Consider the following 19,559-nt stretch of genomic DNA (forward strand, 5'->3'; position numbering starts at 1 on the left):
CCTTCAATAGGCTAGTTAGTAGCAGCTAGGAAGAGAATCCAAGCTTCTTATTTTAATACAAGGATTCCTCCCACTATACCTCATCATGAAGCCACCTAATGCTAATTCGGCGTAACCAGTTGGGGGTCTTGTGAACAGTGCTATTGAGGCCCTGGAATAAGCAAGACCCCCATAGACTTAATCCATGCCTCTCTATGGTAACCTGTTTCACACTGGGTTTTGGTAGTCTGTCTCTAGGTCTGGCTCCCCACTGGACCGAGAGGCCCCAAGTACAGGGACAGTCCTTGTCCCCATGCTTGTTTTGTGTAGTCAGAATGGTAGGATGGTGTTCCTGGTTCAGCAATGGCACATTGCAAGGCCAGCAGGGAGCCACGCTGCACCGGGCCAGCTCTCAGCTCTGGACCAGTACAGGAACCTCTGCCCTTGTGCTCTTACATGGGGCAAGCAGGGCACAACCTGGATTCCAATTACAGGTACAATATAAATATGTGAGTACATGGTTGTATAGAAAGACACAGAGGAGCGTGGGGGCAAATCCAGTTTCATGAACCAGGGGAAGGCTGGTGGGATGGGGCCGTGTGTGGGAAGGCTCCCAGCAGGTGGCAAACTTGAGGATAAAGAAGTAGCTAAATAAACAGGGAGAGGACAGGGTTTTATAACTGGGGACCTGGTGTGCATGCAGGCCCTGAGTGGCCTTGGAAAGTCCCTAATAAGCATCCGGTACAGTAAGCTTAAACAATCAGATCCATGCCCACTCATGAAATTGATTGTACAGTGGAATATGAAACAACCGATTATCCAAAGCCAAGTCAGTCCAAACACCTTGTTTATCTCAGTAGTTTCCTTTAAAAGTGACAGTTTTTCCTGTTATTTTCATTTAGTCATGCATTCATTTATCCAGCAAGTAAAAATTATGCCCCTACTGCGTACACAGCACCTAATCCAGAACTCTGCATTTCCCCTTCCATCAAAAGCAGGTGCGACCTGCCTACCTCAGGGGAGATCACATAGAGGTAAGTTCTAGCAAGGTCCCTGGGTGAGTTATTTTAATTAAAGCCCCAGGAACCAGGAAAAAATTAGCACAGTGGGATCAAATTCAGGCACCACTCAATACTTCAGGATATTTATAGAAAAACAAACACGAAAACAAAAAATTCAATATCCTGACTGGCTGCTTTTAAAAGGGTTACTTAGTGCTTTGTTTTCCCGGTATAATTGTTTCTTGTTCTCTTCTTGGAAGAACACTGATGTTGTCCATTTTGACCTTCTCAAAATGGAAACTGCAAACTATGAAAGCCAGAATGAAAAATCCAAGGCCTGGGCATTTCCCAGCTCTCTAACAACACTGATGCCTTCTCAACTCCTTTCCTCATAAGAAAGGAGAATAGGGAGGGAGAAGATTCCAAACAGAAAAGGATTCAAGGGCATTGATTTCGAGAACGCTAAATGATCAGGACTCGAGAAAGAAAAATCTGCACATTTCCTTCTTAGTTTTCCATCAAGTAGGAACTGGTGCCTGCTCAGCATGGTTCAGAGGCAGAACATCTCAAGGCTTCCAGTCTCCTGCTACTCCAAGTGAGGTTCAGGGACCAGCAGCACAGGCATCTCCTGGGAGCTGGTTAGCAATGCAGAATCTCAGCACCCATCCTGGGCCCCCCGAGTCAGAATCTGCATTTTCACAGGCTCTCCAGGCAATTCACATTCTTAAGCTCTTTAAGCCTCATTTTTCCAATATGTAAAAGAGGGATGATAAAACCTACCTGGCAGATCCATTTAGGCTTAAATAAGATAATTTCTGTATTGAGATCTGGCTTGAACATTTTTATTATCTCCCACTTCCCCCTTCCAGGTGCCCAGCTGTATGCAAACCTCTCTTGGTTTTGACTCAGAACTATAGAGCTAGACGAAGCCCTTCGTGCCACCCCTCTCTGTGTACGGAGCAGGCCAGTGGGACCCAAGTAGAGTAAATGACTTGTCACTGGACATCTCCTGGTTTGAGAGCTCCCGGAGGGCAGGACTTATGTCTTTTTCATCTTTGTTTCTTTAGCTCTTAGCATGGTGCCTGGGCAGGCAATAGACTCTCAGCATACGTCTGTTGAATGAATCAGTCAATCAAGTAATTAACTAATTATGGAGCAGAAACTACAATGCAGAACCCAATAACAGATGGATACACCTGGAAGTAAATTTAACTTCCCTTGAGTTAACTTTTTTAAACAGTTTGAAACAAATTCACACTTGGCTAACAGTAGAGGTCATGGGTTTTTGTTGCAGAGAACATTTCTCCCTTTGAACTAAACATCACCATTATTTTCAATGTCAGGAAACACACAAACTTGAATGCCTGGAAAGTAGGTATGGCCCATTGGTAGCTGGCTTGCCCTACTTAGCTGGGTAGAAGGGCAGAGCTAATGAAAGCACTCTGTCTGGGGAGATGAACAAGTTTGGGACAAGTACCAGCGGAAGCTAAATGCTAAAAAATACTGCCATCAGAAACGCCACTGTGGGATTGTCCATCCAGCAAGGTGCAGGCAGGGCTGGCAGGTGAAGGCAAGTGGCTCCTGGAGTTACTGCTATGAGGGGGTCTTGCATCACCCACTTTGCGGGAGCCCAGGCCACCTGGCCCACCTGCCTCTCCATGGCAGGCGCATTCAGTCCTCGGTGACAGGCATAGCCCGATGGAATCCCGAATTTCAACATAGCCCTTTTTTTTTTTTTTTTTTTTTTTTTTTTGAGATGGAGTCTCGCTCTGTCGCCCAGGCTGGAGTGCAGTGGCCAGATCTCGGCTCACTGCAAGCTCCGCCTCCCAGGTTCACGCCATTCTCCTGCCTCAGCCTCCCGAGTAGCTGGGACTACAGGCACCCTCCACCTTGCCCGGCTAGTTTTTTTGCATTTTTTTAGTAGAGACGGGGTTTCACCATGTTAGCCAGGATGGTCTCGATCTCCTGACCTTGTGATTCGCCCGTCTCGGCCTCCCAAAGTGCTGGGATTACAGGCTTGAGCCACCGCGCCCAGCCCTCAACATAGCCCTTTATACATTAGAGGTGTCTATTAAGCAATACATGAATGGAGAAGCATTCTTTGTGGAGTTCCCTGTCCTTACACATGGTGTTCTGTGGATTTGGTGAGTCACTTCTCTCTGGCAGGGTTTGCTGGAGCCTCTTGTAGCCTCTGGCCATGGGCAAGTCACTGTGTGAATGCAAATGGTCACATTTCTATATAATTCAATTTTTTTTCAACATTTCTAAGTAATAAAAAAGTAATAGCTCATTCACATACATGGGAAAGAAAAACAAAATAATAAGCTTGACAAGAAATGTCTCCTTCTTTCCAAATTTTCCCTTTCCTTTCCCCAGAGACAGCCATTGTTTTCAATGTGCTGTGTATCCTTGCAGAGACAGCCTACAAACACACACACATACCCCTCCCAAACACACACAAGCATATCCACCTGAATGTAAGCCCCATGAGGGCAAGAATTTCTGTTTCTATTGTTCACTTATGCGCCCCCAGTTCTGAAAAGAGTAACCAGCATACAGAAAGTGCCCCATAGCCATATGTTGAATGAGTGAATATACACATCCCATGTCTTCCTGAAAAATTCAAATTGTGGTCAATCAAATCCCTCTTTATTTTATCTCCTGTTCAAATGAATCTTCAGTGGGCAGTGGCACTATTTCCTCAACCAAGGAAAGATGATTACTGTTAGTACCTGCATTTCAGGGTTGCCGTGTGGATCAGTGATCACGTGGAAGTGTTTGTGGCTGTCATTTACTGACTGCCTACTCAGCAGAGCCTGCAAATAGAAGGAAGGCTCCTTGGTGGTCCCACAGCATCCTGCCCTACCAATAGCTACCCAACAACTAAAACACACGATTGTGCTTACTGGTCTATTGCTTGCCTCCTTCTATCACAGCATGAGCTTCCTGATAGCAGGCACTGTGTTCATGAGCTCTACATCCCCAGGGCCTTGTATATATTAGATAGGCAAATAATTGATGCTTCTAATGGAAGAAACGGAGGATGAGGGGGAGACAGAATAGGTGGTTCAGAGACATTCATTCTCACCTGTGTGCACATGGGCACATGTACACCCCTACACTGGCCCCTAGGAGCTCACACCAAAGGTTTACATAAAGGAGGAAGATAAAAGCCCCAGTGTCAACAGCTCGATTAAAAATGGTGAATGCACTTGATTGTGAAAACGTGCATGTTTCAACAAAGGTAGGTAATAAGGAAAATCAATAAAACTGTTAGCACTGGCCATTTTCAACTGGATAAAAGAATAAAGTAATTGGTCCTGAAAGACAAACAACTCTAAATTAGGTTAAATGAATGGAAATACCCTTTCTTTTAAGCCAAATCATGAGGACATCAGCAACAATAAATGATTAAATTAGGAGCCATTTTAAGCCAGTATGATCTCAGCTGCAAGCAGGAATTTCCAGAAACAATCTTCTTTATAGGACACAGAAATGATACAGAGCAAGACAATAGAGATAGAACTAGAGGCCATGTGGGACCCACTTCTTGACCAAGGATCTATTAGAAATCCACCTTTCCGATAAGCTTATTTCTTCAACATAACTATGCTTCCTTCAATTATTTTATTAGTAAGACAGGCACACAAGTCAAAAGGAAATATATATCTATGCTCCTGTAATGGCAGAGGGGAAGGAGGCTCTAGTAGTGATCAAAAGAGCTCTGCTCTCCAAACACTCAAGATTCAGTTCTGTTTCTCATCTGCTAATGGTTGGCATTTGGTGTTGTTAACCATGGATGATTCATTTCAGAGGAACTGCTGTGCATCTAGAGGCTATTTGGAAGGAAATGAGGGTTTCTTGGCTTATGTCTCATCAAGCATCTCAGCAACGTCTCTTTGTGACATTATAAACTCCTTGATGGGGGCTTGGTGCTCACTGTTTTCCAGTTGATCCCCTTGGTCTCATCTGGTGCATATAGTCACTTCTAGGAACAAGAATTTATTCCATCAGGACCAAAAATAGAGCCAAAAATCCCAAGACACAGAGGCTTGCTCCCTGGATCTGAGAATCAGTCACAGGAAGAAGTTATGCTGGGGTGGGGTGTGGTAACGTGGGGTGCATATTGTAAGATCAATGTTGTTGAACATCTGGATTTTGTTATTTTGTTGTTTTCTGGACTCCATGCACTGCCAGGGGATCTGACATGTCCATGCATGTCTAGAGAGTCTGTGTGGTGAACAGGATCAGGATCTCATTGCGTAAGGCACAACATATGAGGGAGCCTGATCAGCACCTTGGAGCTGGTTTCTGGCTTTGAGGTCCCCTGTTTGGGAAGCTGGAAGCTCTCCTTAACCTCTCAAGTGACATTTCTTATTAAAGACTGAACAGAATTTGAAAACAGAAAGTGTGGGAGTATCTGGGCTTGATTGTGGGATACCTCTGAAAGGCTGGAGAGGAAGAGAATGCTGAGGATGGTAGAGGGATTGCGATGGGACTCTATGAGGTTGCTAGGTGAGAAAAGAGACCACAAAGACCACGATGGGATGCCTGTACCTGGGCTTGATCTTCTAAATGCCTCAGTGTCAGAGTTGTAAAATGTGCTCTGCCCAGTGTCCCAGACTTGACCAAACTTGACCTGGAACACTCCTTCCCATTGTAGGTCATGGTAGGAGAGAGACTTGACCCAGAAGTCACATCCAGAAGGAACTGCCTTCAATCTTCAGACAGTTTAAACATTTAAGGCATTTCATTTTCTTGTTTGCCTAGCATGAAAATTTCTGCCTGCAACGCTGATGACTGCATTTGTTTGGATGCTCCTAGAGAGCTCACACTGCATCTATTTAACTTATCCCATCTATCCAGCCATCCCCAAAAATAAGAGCTTCAAAGTTGTCTTTGATAATTATGACACGATTCCCTCCACTCACAATGGTCTTTCCACTTCTTCCCTGCCAATCCAGCCTGACTATCCTTTCCTTTCCATCCCAAGGCTTGCCTCTTTCTTGACGTTTTCCTGGGTTATTTTGGTCCCGACTTATTTCCACTTGGAGAACTCTTGGTAACACCTAATCAAACACATAATGTCTTGCATTGTTCTCTAATGCTTTCATCCTACAAGTCTAGGGTGCCTAATTGAATTGCAAGCTGCTTGAAGGCAAAGGGTTTTACACTTCTTGTCAATGCCATCTCCCATTTTCTACTTCCCTCTCCACTTTCCATTCCCCAAACCCAACACAAACACAAAGCTGGGCACATTTGTTGAAATGCATTGGTAGGCTGGAGGCGGTGACTCACACCTGTAATCCCAGCACTTTGGGAGGCCAAGGTGGGTGGGTCACAGGAAGTCAGGAGTTGGAGACCAGCCTGGCCAACATGGCAAAACCCCGTCTCTACTAAAAATACAAAAATTAACCGGGCATGGTGGTGCATGCCTGTAGTCCCAGCTCCTCAGGAGGCTGAGGCAGGAGAATCACTTGAACCCAGGAGGCAAAGGTTGCAGTAGGCCAAGATCCTGCCACCGCACCCCAGCCTGGGTGACAGAGCAAGACGCCATCTCAAAAAAAAAAAAAAAAAAAAAAAATGAATTGGTAACTACTGGTCATTTGAATGAATGGTTCTTTTTAATTTTCTACTAACTAGAAGACATTGGATTATTAATGTAGAATGTAGAAGAAAAGAGGTAAAATTCTTATGAATTGAAGCTCCAGTGGGACTCGAATCTGAGAGAACCTGTCGATATGCATCCTGCCCACTGGCTAAGACAGAGTTTCAAGAGAAAAACCCCTTTCACTTTGATTTCAACCCTGGAGGCACTGCTCTAATGTCTGCTATGGACTTGGAGTCTTCAAGTACAAAACTAACATCTCTAACAAGGAGGGAAAGTCAGTAGGAAAAATCACTAACCTGCTGGGATTTGAGCCAGGTCTAGTTTCAGACCAAGACTTAGCTATGGATCCACATTACAGACAACCTGAGAAGGATCCAACCTTGAGCTCGGACCAAAAGAGCTTTTATCTCTAACACAGTGGAAAAGGGATCTGCTTATTTATGAAAGAGACTCTCTTGTCACCTTTGGATTCAAAGCTAAGAACTTTGGCTTTATATTTCTATTAAAAGCTTTCTGAAGAAAAGAACTAAAATAAAAAGATCAAACGAGGGGTGGGGTGGGGAATCACTGCCATGTGGCAAACTCATTATTGGGGTCATGATTGGAAGCAGGACCTGGATTGTGGCCCAGCAGGGTCTCATAATCAGCCTTTTGGCCTGGAGCACATCATCTGACCTCTCAATTTCACCATCTCCCACATGGAGGTAATACCGCTGGGAACTTGGTAGAGCTAAGAGCTCTACACACATGTTATTATTTCAGAACCAAGCAAAGCTGGTTTGATCACGTCTGTCTGTGCAACTTGAAAAAAGTCCAGAAGAGGTTGCAAAGATGAGTTAAGATTTCTAAAATATCCCTTCTGAAAGGTTAAGGGATTTGATTGATTCAGCCTGAAAAAAGAGATATTGAATAACTGTCTTCAAATATTTAAAGGCCTTTTACCCAGGTGCTGGTGAGAAGATGTGGACCACATGTTCTGGTCCACACTAAGCAGGGATGGGACAAACCCAGGCTCTGACAAGGAGAAGCCTCTAGCATTAAGGGCCATGGAATGCAAATGAGTGGCTCAGGGATGCTAGAGAATGTCCTTCCAGGAATTACTTTACTTGGGAGAGGATGAGGAATAAATAGAGTGACAATAGGCAAAACCGAGGCAAGGCCTGAACTCTGCAGAAAGCAGTCTCACAGTCCCTGCCAGACAGATTACTCTGTTAAGTCCTCTTTGGTACCTTGCTCTGTTCTTGGCCCTTGTGAACATGTCCCACCCCAGCATCAGAAACCTGCCCTCGAACAGTTTCCCTGAATACCCTGCCTGATGCTCCTTCATGGGCACTGGGTAGAGCTATGCCAACCTCTCTGCCCTCAGGTCTCCAAGGCTTCATGGTATTTACTGAGCATCTCTTACATGCAAGGGCACTGTACTAAAGCACTGTTCTTATGACAATCCTGGCCTAGCACCTACCATAGGTACCATTATCCCTGTGTTGTAGGTGAGAAATCTGAGACTCTAAGCTACTAAACACTAGAGCCAGGATTTCAATCCAAGTCTGAGGGACTCCTAAGGCTGTGCTCTTTCTCCTTTATCTGTTGAGTCCCACAGAGGAGACTGACCACTTTCAGCCTGTGGCTGCAGAAACAAACAGGGTGCCTCCTGTTCTGTGCTCTTCTGCTTCCACAATATGCAATCCCTCCAGAACTTGACTTTTCTGCATGATTTGTGATGTATGTGTTGCAAAAATCATTCCTATTCCTTTGTATCCTCTGTATTTTGTTGGAGAAACAGTTTGGTGATCCAAACATACCAACGAGGTGTACTTGTCATTGCTATTGTTGGTTTAGATGCTGAAGAACTCTCCCAGGTGAGCATGACACCTGGATGCAAGGCATGGGAAGAAGAACCTATCACTCCCCAGGTCAGGTCCCGACCATCTCTCATCTGCAAGCCTGTGAATCACGGGACATTGCCACATTATTAAAAAGAATAAGAAATAATATGCAAATTACATCATATCAAAGGAAGAAATACTAACAAATGGGCACAGCAGGAAACCATCATTTGCACAGGTGAGAATTACATTGCTGTCTTACGCTTCTGTTACCTGGGCTAATTATGCTTTGATTTAAGCATCTGGAGAGCCTGGCGTGCCATGCTTACCAGAACCCCTGTGATTATTACTTACGACGTAAGTAAAACACGGACTGAGACTGGAGCTTCCCATAAGAGCATTTTGAGCAGGTTTGCTACTTGGTATAATGTAGGTAAAGTGCCTAGCACCATATCTGTCGAAACGAGTCCATTTCTTGCAACTCCTTTTTTCTGTACATATTAGCCAGCCCTCAGTCCAGAGCTCTGACAGATGTCTATTCAAATTGTACCAAAGGATAAAATCACATGGCCGGAAATGACCTTAACTGTCATCCAGCCTGACCCCCTTACATCTGGGTTAGGATGCCTGGTTTAGCCAAAACACACACTGGTCAGATTCCATTATAGTGAACTGCACAGGACATGCAAGCAGTGGAATTTTATTAGACAGTTAGAAATCACATTAGCTCCAGCTCTAGCAGACATAAACGCCCAAGCTTTCTAACAGCATGTGAGCAAGGAAAAGAATCCTTCAGCACATCCTAGAAGAAGGGGGTGTAGTCACACCATCTCACCCCCACACCTCTCTCTGAGTTCCTTGGAATTTGCATGTGTTGTAAACTTTGTGCAATTCCCATGAATGTATTTTTTTCCATTGATGGGGCTGCAGCATTTGAGAGATGAGAGCTGAAGGGATGCTTGCTGGCAGAATAATGGAGTGGTGAAACTTCAGCTGTGCCTCATTTCAACTCTTTCCCTTTCACAGACTGCAGAGTTAGGTATTTTCACTAAAAAAAAAAAAAATACTTAGACAAGAATCTGTGAAAGTCTACAGTCTGTCAATCCAGGAGGGTGGCTGTGACAACTTGCTTCACCCCAGACCCATCTCACATGGTTTAGGTATGAAATGTCATGGTTTCTCATTCTCTAGGGCCTCCCCTTGCCCTCCCAACTCTTCCAAAACCCTCTCCAGGCTAGGAGCCCTCACAGTCCCAGAAACAGGATGGGAGAACAGACATGTATAACACAAACAACAAGAGCAGCTTCTCAGAACGGATTACTGAAGGTCCTACCCACCATCTAAAGAAAGGATCCCAAGTCCAAGAACAGCAATTAAAAAAAAAAAAAAAAAAAAAAAAGACTAGAAAAATGTCTTCTTTTCTTCAGAGCAACACATGCTAGCACTTTACAGACTCTGGCATGTGTCAGCATTTCTGAAGTAAACTCTATTTTCTTTAGATGAAAGAGATTTAAAAAATAGACTCAGAATTTAGCCCAATGGAAATTGCTTTGGCTATTCACATGCAATAAGCTGTGGAAGCAAGCAGAAAAAAATCAATTGCTTCTGATTTATTTATTCATTCATTTGTCCATCTCCTTTCCCTCTAATGTAAAAAAGGATGTCTTCTATAATTTTGCAAGTCATTTATCTTTTCAAAGAAAGAGAAAATAGTCCCAGCCTCCCATTGGTTGCTCAGCATCTTGGCACAGGAAATACATATTTAATTAATTATCATATTGCACATAGATTATGTAAGGAAAAAAGGGGATTGATTTTGCCCATCAAATGTTTCGCCAGTGTCTAGAATCAGGAGGCCACACTGCAAAACCTTAAGTCGGGTCTGGTGAATTTGGATCACTTGCTATGTTAAAAGCAAGGACAAGGCTTCACCTCACTGCTTGCTCTAATTCTTAAGTGGGGTGGTGGGCACACTGGTGCTCATTTAATTTGTCTTTAAGCCCTTTTGTAGGTCTTAAATATTTCATATGAAATATTGTTAAATCCTCAAATCTTCTACAACAGGTTCTATTCTGGGCGATTCAGAGCTGAGAGCAGAGAAGGGAAGTTGGAAATGCCAAAATGTAATTGCAATAAAGAGCAGGAAATGTAAGCAACCAATTTTGGAAGGCTGTTTAAAGTTTTAAATCTATGCCAAATAATTGAGATCTATTAAAAGAGGGCTTAATTCTATTATAATCCCCATATATACACAATTATTGAATTCTTCCGAAAACCTGTTGAGATTGGGTGATAAATTAGCCGAATGGAAATCATCAGGCACCACTGTCAAGCACATCATTTGACTAACTGAATATATAATCCTGCCTTCTATCACTGAGCTTTAAACTACAGTGTGTGGGATTGTGACTTTGAGCTTGTGATCCCCAGTATTCTGGGGAGATGTTGTGAGAGGCCCAAGTGTTCCAGGCAGGAGAGCTGAGAGAGCTGAGTGTCCCTCTTTCCCTTTGGGACACAGTCCCCAAACACGGCTTGTTTCTCACTGCCAAGAGGAACTACACATTGTCTTCCAATATCCCTGCCATGGCATTAAAGCCAACTGTTCTGTCCCCCTGCCCACAGATGGAGGAGCAGTAGAGAAAAGATGGCCACAATAACTACATTTCAGTCTGAATTCCAAATCTTTCTTAGAGCATAAGTCAGTTATATCTCCTTGTTCCCATTTGGATAAGGTTTTATTTTCTAGGCTTCCCTTCTTCCCTTGACTGCTCAGTCCTCAACACCCAGCAAGTGCTCCAAAGGTCTTAAGTGTATTAAGTGAGCAAAGAAAGGATTGAAAGAAGAAGGTGTAAGAGGAAGAGGGTGTAATACGCCATCGAATCAGTCAGTGGGGAGCAGATGTTCCCCCACCCCCCATTATTTCTCTTTAAGAGCAGAGCTTTTGCCTGTGTAAAGAACTGGTAAAAGAAGTCCCACTTCTATCGAAGCTCTAAAGAAGATTCTGAAGTTTGTCACCTTATTTGTTTCATTTCTGGATGCCGTTAGACCAACTAGTTTTACTTCCTTCCCACCACACACACACAAACCCCACGCAAGCCTCCTGGGAGAGGCTGCCCCGCCGCTGAAGCCTGCCTTGCACACAGCATGCAAAAACGCCCGTTTTATTGGCCTCACGTGGTAAGTCCAAAATCTTCCCTCTGCTCCACCAAAGTTAACAGATGGCTGATCCCTTTTGGTACACAGGCGTAAGCATCTTCAAAATAACCTTTTCCTTTAAAGGATGCCAATTAATTAAATGTCACTATAATGTGTCCTGGCCAAGGAGGGAAAGAAGAGACCCAGAAGGCAAAGGGCCAGTGGAAGAGAACAGGGATGAGAGGTCACACTCTCCTACCTTCACCCGACGACCCTGAGAGATCGATGATCACATACACTCTTCCTTCTGGCTCCAGATCAATCTGCAATTAAGAAAATGACAGTGACTCTGTTAGTGCATTGTGTGGACAACCTGAGAGTTCTACAACATTTCTACCCCAAACTGCTAAAACCTAGAGACACAGCTCCATGTAATTCACCTACCTACAATGTGTTGAGTGCTAGGTGAATTAGGAATGAAAGAGAATCAACATTTACTGAATGCCTACTGTGTCCCAGATGCAGACCTGGGAGGTCTGATGCATACCCCATAGGTAGCACCATCCCAGTGGTTCTCAACTGGGGGCAATTTTGCTCCACAGGGGACACTTGGCAAACATCTGGAGGCAGTTTTGTCATGATTGGAGAGAGAGAGTGCTGCTCCTGGCAGCTAGTGGGTGGAAGCCAGAGATGCTGTTAAACGTTCTACAGTGCGCAGGATGACCCCTCGCAGCAAGGAATCATTCAGCCCCAAATGTCATCAATGATGTCGAGGTTGAAAAAGTCCTATGTAATCCTATTTTACAGATATGGAAATTGTGGCCAAATTCCAAGGTAAGTGACAATGCTGAGATTCAATGCCAAGCCTGTCTTGAGAAATCCATATTCTTTATACCACACAAACTGCTCCCAGGGGAAATATGAGAAGCATTAAGACACTATTCCTGCTTTTACGGCATTTATCATCTCATTACGGAGTTAAAAAATGGAGAACAATGCTGAACCTAGCTTAATGATAAAGGACAGAAAACAACCAATAAAGCATCTGATGAGCCTGACATCAGTGTAGAAGAGGGAAGGGAAGAGGGAAGGGAAGGTATGCAAGGCATAAGAAACAGCACAGGCACCCTCACTTCCTCCCTCTCCACCTCAAATCCAGCTAACTACTTATAATATACAGAGGCAGGGTGGTGAAATAATCAGGTAAGACAAAAGCCAGAGGGCTAGGCCTCTTGTAGTTAAAGACATCTATGGAAAGGACTGAACTATCCTTACAGAAACTGTGTTCTCTCTATAAGAGAGAGTAGTAACTCTGGAAACTCTGGATCACCAAGTCCCCCTGCTAGCCTCTCCGCCTCCACAATCCCATCTGTCTACACAGAGCTTTCATTGGTTCATAGTGCCAGGCTCTCTCCCCAACAAGCTGTGAATATCTTGAGGGCAGGAACCACTATCCCCCTCCTTTTCCTTTTTCACTGTCCCCAGCAAAGAGCAGGCACGCATTTAGCAAGAATTACTTCAGAAGAGTCAGTCTAGTGGATATCTCCTCCTCCTTCAAAGTCAAGGTCAATTATCACCTCCTCTCTGAAATCTATCCAGATATGCCCAGTCAGAATTAATTAGCCCCTCATCTGTGTTCCCACAATACACCAGACACATCTTACTCATGGCTCCTGTGATGGTTAATATTGAGTGTCAACTTGATTGGACTGAAGGATGCAAAGCATTGTTCCTGGGTGTGTCTGTGAGGCTGCTGCCAAAGGAGATTAATATTTGAGCCAGTGGACTGGGAGAGGCAGATCCATCCTCAATCTGGATGGGCACCATCTAATCACCTGCCAGCGTGGCTAGAATAAAGCAGGCAGAAGAAGTTTGAAAGACTAGACTTGCTGAGTTTTCTGGCCTTCATCTTTCTCCTGTGCTGAATGCTTTCGGCCCTCAAACAGACCCCAGGTTTTTCAGCTTTTGGATTCTTGGACTTTCACCAGTGATTTGCCAGGGGCTCTTGGGCCTTCAGCCACAGACTGAAGGCTACATTGTCGGCTTCCCTACTTTTGAGGTTTTCGGACGCGGACTGGCTTCCTTGCTCCTCAGCTTGCAGACGGCCTATTGTGGGACTTCACCTTGTGATCGTGTGAGTCAATTCTAATAAACTCCCCTTCATATATACATATATACATATATCCTATTAGTTCTGTCCCTCTAGAGACACCTGACTAATACAGCTCCTATGAAGCTGTAATACTTTGTCCATCTACCTCTCCGTCCTGCTAGACAGAAAGTATGATAACCAGATTCGCATCCCTAGTTCTTAGCTCACTGTCTCTTAGGAAACACCCAGCACACACTCGTGGAGGTGGGAAAAGGCTCTGTGTTCAGAACTTCCAGAGTCTTCTGGGATCATTCACCTTCCCAAGGCTCCATCCCCAGGAAGAAAGGCAGGCATGTGATCTCTACTAAAATGACATTTGAACAAGGGGAGAGGAAAGATGAGGCGGCTATACCATGAGCCCCACATGTCCCTATGAGACAAAGCAACCAGCTGGAACGATGTTCTCTAAACTTTCCCAACGTCTCACCCTACACACAATCCAGGAGGCTCCCAGAGCCACTCCAGAGCCCCATCTTGTTTCCTGACTCAGCCTCCAATAGTTAGGAGAGCTTAAGGTTTCCCTCAAAATTTCATTTTCGTCCACAAGACTCTTCAGTGCCTCATGGGAGAGGCCACTGGTGATAGCTGAGGTATTCCATCAGCACAAGAGTGAGGGAGTGCCACAAGCAGGCCTGCGCTGCCCCTTGGGCACCCCGGGGGAGCTGCTCACCTGAGTTTGGGATCTTCGGTTTTAAATCCAGATGGGAACCAAATACCAAATTGGTAATTCCGCATGCTGCCTTTCTCATTCCTTTCTCCCCAAGAGTCCATGATTTTAAGTTTCTGGGAAAAGAAAATGTTCTCCAGAATTCTCACCACTAGTGCTGACCCTCACCAGCCCCTGTAGCGAATGACAAACAGGAAAACCAACAGTTGCCTCTACTGAATAGAGCCAAACCAGAATCTTCTCCCTGCCAAAGTTCAAAAATATCAGGGGCCCTCTTGCCCAAAAGCATGGAATTTAAATACTGCATGCCTTTTAGAGATTAGATCATCCCTATTAAACCCTGCCGGCAAAATGAAACTCTTTCTCATATCCTCCAACTCAAAGATTTCCCACGACTGTGGACTTTATTGGCAAAGTACAATGCTATCTGTGTAAAGCAGGCAGGGAGAGAGCAAAGGAATGAGATGGGCTTCGGGGCCTATCCAAAGGCAGGCACCATGCCCATCTTTGCAAAAGGGGAGTGAGAACTCGTGGCAGGGAGGACAGGTCATTCATGATAAAATGTATTCGGATATTAACATTCAAGATAGCAATCAGAAACCATTTTAGCACCCACTGCAGCCTCAGTGCTGGTGAACTGCATTTCCAAACAGAAAAATAGAAATTAAGCTATTAAACATGCCAAAAGCAACAAAGAGCTTTGCAGCATGAGCAGATGGCCACAGATCGCCGGCCAAGCCCCAGCCAGCCAAGCGAGGAAGCTCTGAGAATCCAACCAAGGTGGTGGGTCTTCAATGACTGGAGGGGTCACCAAGTATAAAAGATGGTGAAGAGTGTGACACAACTTCACCGCTGAATTAGTTTAATCATAAATTCTGCTCACGATTACATGGTCCAAATAACGATGCAACATAGGTGCCCAGCCCTGCACAACCCTGCAAGCTGTCAGTCAGCATTGGCACCATGCAGCTGTCATGGCACAAAAGCAGGCTCGCTACCACCTCCCAGGCATTCCCAGGGTTAGTTCTGAGCCCCTTCTTTGCACCATGCTCCTCCCAGTTCTCCCAGATGCAACCCAATTTATCAAACCTCCCTAGACCTCATACCCCAACTTTACACATCTTCCCAGCTACTATTTCTATTTTCTTTGACTATGATTCTCTTTCACACTACGGTGCCTCAGCTACCCCTCCAGCAGGGGCCAGAAGCAAGGCAGTCAAACTGGGGGAGACAAACACAGCCTTTGGTGTCAAATCAGGGCAGAATCCATTTTGTCCTTTATCAGTTGAGTGACCTCAGGCAATTATTTACTCTTCCTGAGCCTCTAGCCTCTTCATCTGTGAAATGGGTTGTCATGAAAATTCCATGAAACATACATGCACTTGGCAGCTTACCTTAGTTTAAAAAAATTTTTTTAACTGAGCACCCAGGAGACACTCTGCACGTGGTGGGTAAGAGCAAACTTAGTGGCCATGTGGCCTGAAGCAAGCAGCTACCCTCCCTGTGCCTCAGCCTGCTTGTCAGTGAAACGGGGCTGCTATGAGGTTAAATGAGATAGTCTATGAACAGTGCTTAGCAAAGGCACCAGGCATAAAATAGTCATCATTGGTGCAGTTATCATGAAAAAGCCAAGCCTTCTGCTTCTTAGTCCAATGTTATTTCTACTATAACAAGTTTTCCTCAATGAAGTTGGTATTATTACATGCAATTCCAGGACACTTGATGACTTTCCAGTGTTGTTGTGAGTATTAAATAAAGAACTAAAGGTCAGGTGCAGTGGCATGCAGCTGTAGTCCCAGCTACTTGGGAGGCAGAGGCGGGAGGATTGCTTGAGCCCAGGAGATCCAGGCTGCGATGTGCCACTGCACTCTAGTCTGGGTGACAAGTGAGCTCGTATCTCTAAAAAAGATTTTCTTAACTAAGATAAGATTATTGTCCTTTAAAATCCAAGGTAAGAGCATTATATGTACCCTTTCTCGGGGAAACCCGGGGCAGGAAGGGCTATACCCAGGGTATACCTGGGCATCAGGAGGACCTGTGGTACTCATGAAAGAAGGGCAACAACACCTACTGTTCCTCTGGCACCATGTTAGGCACCTTACCTGCATTAGTTCATCTATTCTCCTGTGAGACCGCAATATTCTCTACTTTCCTGATGAAAAAACAGGCTTAGAGAGCTTTCAGCCAGAATTCTCACCCAGGTCAGCCTGGGGCACAGAGGAGAGGTCAACAGAGCTTGCAAGTCACGCTCACAACCCCCAGCCCCGCCTGGCCAACTGAGCCTCCTCTGACAATCCAGTCCAAGGTGCGTTCTCCTTCCTTCAACCCTCCCGTCCCCAGAGTGGGCTCATTCCCCTTTTCAGGTGTCACTGTCTTCCCCAGGCAGACCTGGAAGGCACAGCAATGCCTCAGACACCTGGACCACCCCATGGTGCTCTGAGGGGAGGTCTGGGCAGCAACGAGAGTACCTCTCATGTGAATTAGGAACATGGCAATGGGGAAGAGCCCGACCCACAGCAAGCCCTGAAAAGGCAATCTTAGAAAAACAAAAAGATAGGGACTTTTTTGGGGTGGTGCTCAGTCATTTACAAAGCCCCTCATATGCATTCATTTATTCATTCCTCACAGTTAATCTGTAAGGTAGCGAGTTTTGCTATTTTCAAGAAGAAATTTTTGAGACAGAGTCTCGCTCTGTCCCCCAGGCTGGAGTGAAGTGGTGCCGTCATGGCTGCAGCCTGAAACTCTGGGGCCCAAACCTTCCTCTCACCTCAGCCTTACAAAGTGCTGGGATTACAGGCGTGGTAACAAGTATTACTAGTGCTGTTGAACATCTGAGAAAGCTGGGGTTAAGGAAGATAGGTGGCCATTATATCATGCAGTGTGCTAGTGAGGTCACACCAGCTGCACAACCCCAGGGGGTACCATTCACACCTATATCTGTACATGAAACCCCTGAAGCCGGACTGGCAGAATCAGAAGTTGCTCCCTAGGCTGGGTGTGGTGGCTCACGCCTATAATCCCAGCACTTTAGTAGACTGAGGCAGGTGGACCACTTGAGGTCAGGAGTTTGACACCAGCCTGGCCAATATGGTGAAACCCTGTCTCTGCTAAAAATACAAAAATTAGCTGGGTGTGGTGGCACACACCTGTAGTCCCAGCTACTCTGGATGCTGAGGCAGGAGAATTGCTTGAACCCGGGAGGCAGAGGTTGCAGTGAGGCAAGATCGCACCACTGCATGCCAGCCTAGGCAACACAGCGAGACTCCATCTCAAAAAAAAAAAAAAGAACTTGCTCCCTCAACTCCTGTTTCTCAGACTCATGTTCCTTCCTCGACACCACACCTGCCCAGCAGGAGCTCTGACAACCACAACAGCAAAATAGAAAGGACTCCACCTATGCTGCTCTCCGGGCTGCTGGCTGATGTGCTGCTGTCACCCCCCATGTGACCCACAGGTATCTGTACGCCTACATGTTGGGGGTTATTGGGTTCAAGGGAAGGGAGGTCTAATATACAAAGTCGAGCTTCCTAACCATAGGTTCAACTTTTGCCTGAGATGTCTAAGCAAACCTTTCCTCAGGACAGCCCACAAAGGTCTCACAGGCCCAATTTGAGTTTCACTTCCCTTCCCATCTGCTGTCAGGCACGAAGGTGTGGAGAGAGGCAAAAGGGAGGGACAGGGTCTGAAAAAGATGAATCCAGAAAGGATGAGAAGGACAAGGGAAGGCTTGCACTGCCTTCGTTCCACCAGTAAGGTCCTAGATAATCTACTGCTGTGTCTTTTTATTTTTTACTTGGAGGAGGGTGGAGAGTGAGAGAGGAGGAGGCAGACGGGGAACCATCAGGAGAGAAGACTGGCGGACTAGTTCCCAAAGCAGGGGGTCCACTGCCCAAGGCCTGTACCCCTTCACTGATGGCCACTCTCCCCTGGAGGCACCACAGGCACACTACCGTCCCCAGACCCACCTGGCATGGGAGAGGCCAGCTGGACAGAGCAGGGGACATTCAGGCAGCAGGTGTCCTCCCAGCTCTGCATTTGGAAAGCAGAAAGCATTGAGGCAATACAATGAGCAACTCATCAGCAGCTGTGGGGTGCTGATTTTGAAGTTAGCAGCTAATTAAAGACTCTTCATTTGGGGTAAAATTTGTTACTAGCTGTATTGGTATTGTGCAGTGACTGGTCAAAAAGCAGAGAGTACACATGTAATCAAATACGTTCAAGATTCTATTCTGTTAATGGGCTTATAATAGCACTTGCTTTCAGAAAATAAGGGGAGGGGCAGATTGTTTTTCTCAAACACCTTCCATTGCAGTGCAAAGACATGCAGGCTTCAGTGTACATCCCTGCAAGGCAGGACCCTGTCTGTCCAGCACATGGGAGGGATTCAATACAGATTTCTACATGTTGACTTATTGAATGGATGGCCTTAGCTTATACTACTTCAATATATTAAAAAATTGGATCTGTACACTGAGTTGTGGCGTGGATTTATTGGGAAGCCATCTACTATACAGAAATGTTCACAGCAGCTTCATTCCTAACAGCCCAAAACTGGAAATGTCCCAAATGTCCAACAATAGGTAAATGAATAAGCAAACCACACTACATCCGTGTAATGGAAAGTTACTTAGCAATAAAAAAGAATGAGGACTGGGCATGGTGGCTCACCCCTGTAATTCCAACACTTTGGGAAGCTGAGGCAGGAGGATCACTTGAAGCCAGGAATTTGAGACCAGCCTGTACAACATACTGAGACCTTGTCTCTACAAAAAATTTAAAAAATTAGCTGAGTATGGTGGTGCATGCCTACAGTCCCAGGTACCTGGGAGCCTGAGGCAGGAGGATGGCTTGAACCTGGGAGTTTGAGGCTGCAGTGAGCTATGATTGCACAACTGCACTCCAGCCTAGGTGAGATCCTGTTTCATATATATATATATATATATATATACATACACACACACACACACACATACATATATATATATACACTACTAATACATGCAACAACACAGATGCTATGTGAAAGAAGCCGAACATTAAAGAGTATATACCACAGGATTCCACTGATACGATGTTCTAGAACAGGCAAAACAAACCTACAATAACAAAAAGCACATCTGTGATTCTCTGGAGACGGAGGTGGCCAGTGAATGCCAGGAGACACAGGGGAACATCCTGGGTGATGGGA

General features: G+C 45.3%; 1 protein-coding gene across 3 annotated transcripts in view; it reads right to left on the reverse strand.

The window, feature by feature from the left end:
• Positions 1-19,559, reverse strand: part of PRKCE (protein kinase C epsilon) — a 538,158-nt gene that overhangs the window by 335,800 nt on the left and 182,799 nt on the right. For 2 of the 3 annotated variants that reach the window (XM_077958601.1, NM_001257741.1), the window contains 1 exon segment: positions 11,812-11,875. Coding sequence is in view for 1 of the 3 variants with exons in the window: in NM_001257741.1 (NP_001244670.1) it covers positions 11,812-11,875 (64 nt within the window). In the remaining 2 variants the exon portion in view is untranslated. 3 annotated transcript variants of the gene reach the window in all.

This window comes from Macaca mulatta, chromosome 13, assembly GCF_049350105.2.
Source record: "Macaca mulatta isolate MMU2019108-1 chromosome 13, T2T-MMU8v2.0, whole genome shotgun sequence".
Taxonomy (NCBI): Eukaryota; Metazoa; Chordata; class Mammalia; order Primates; family Cercopithecidae; genus Macaca; species Macaca mulatta.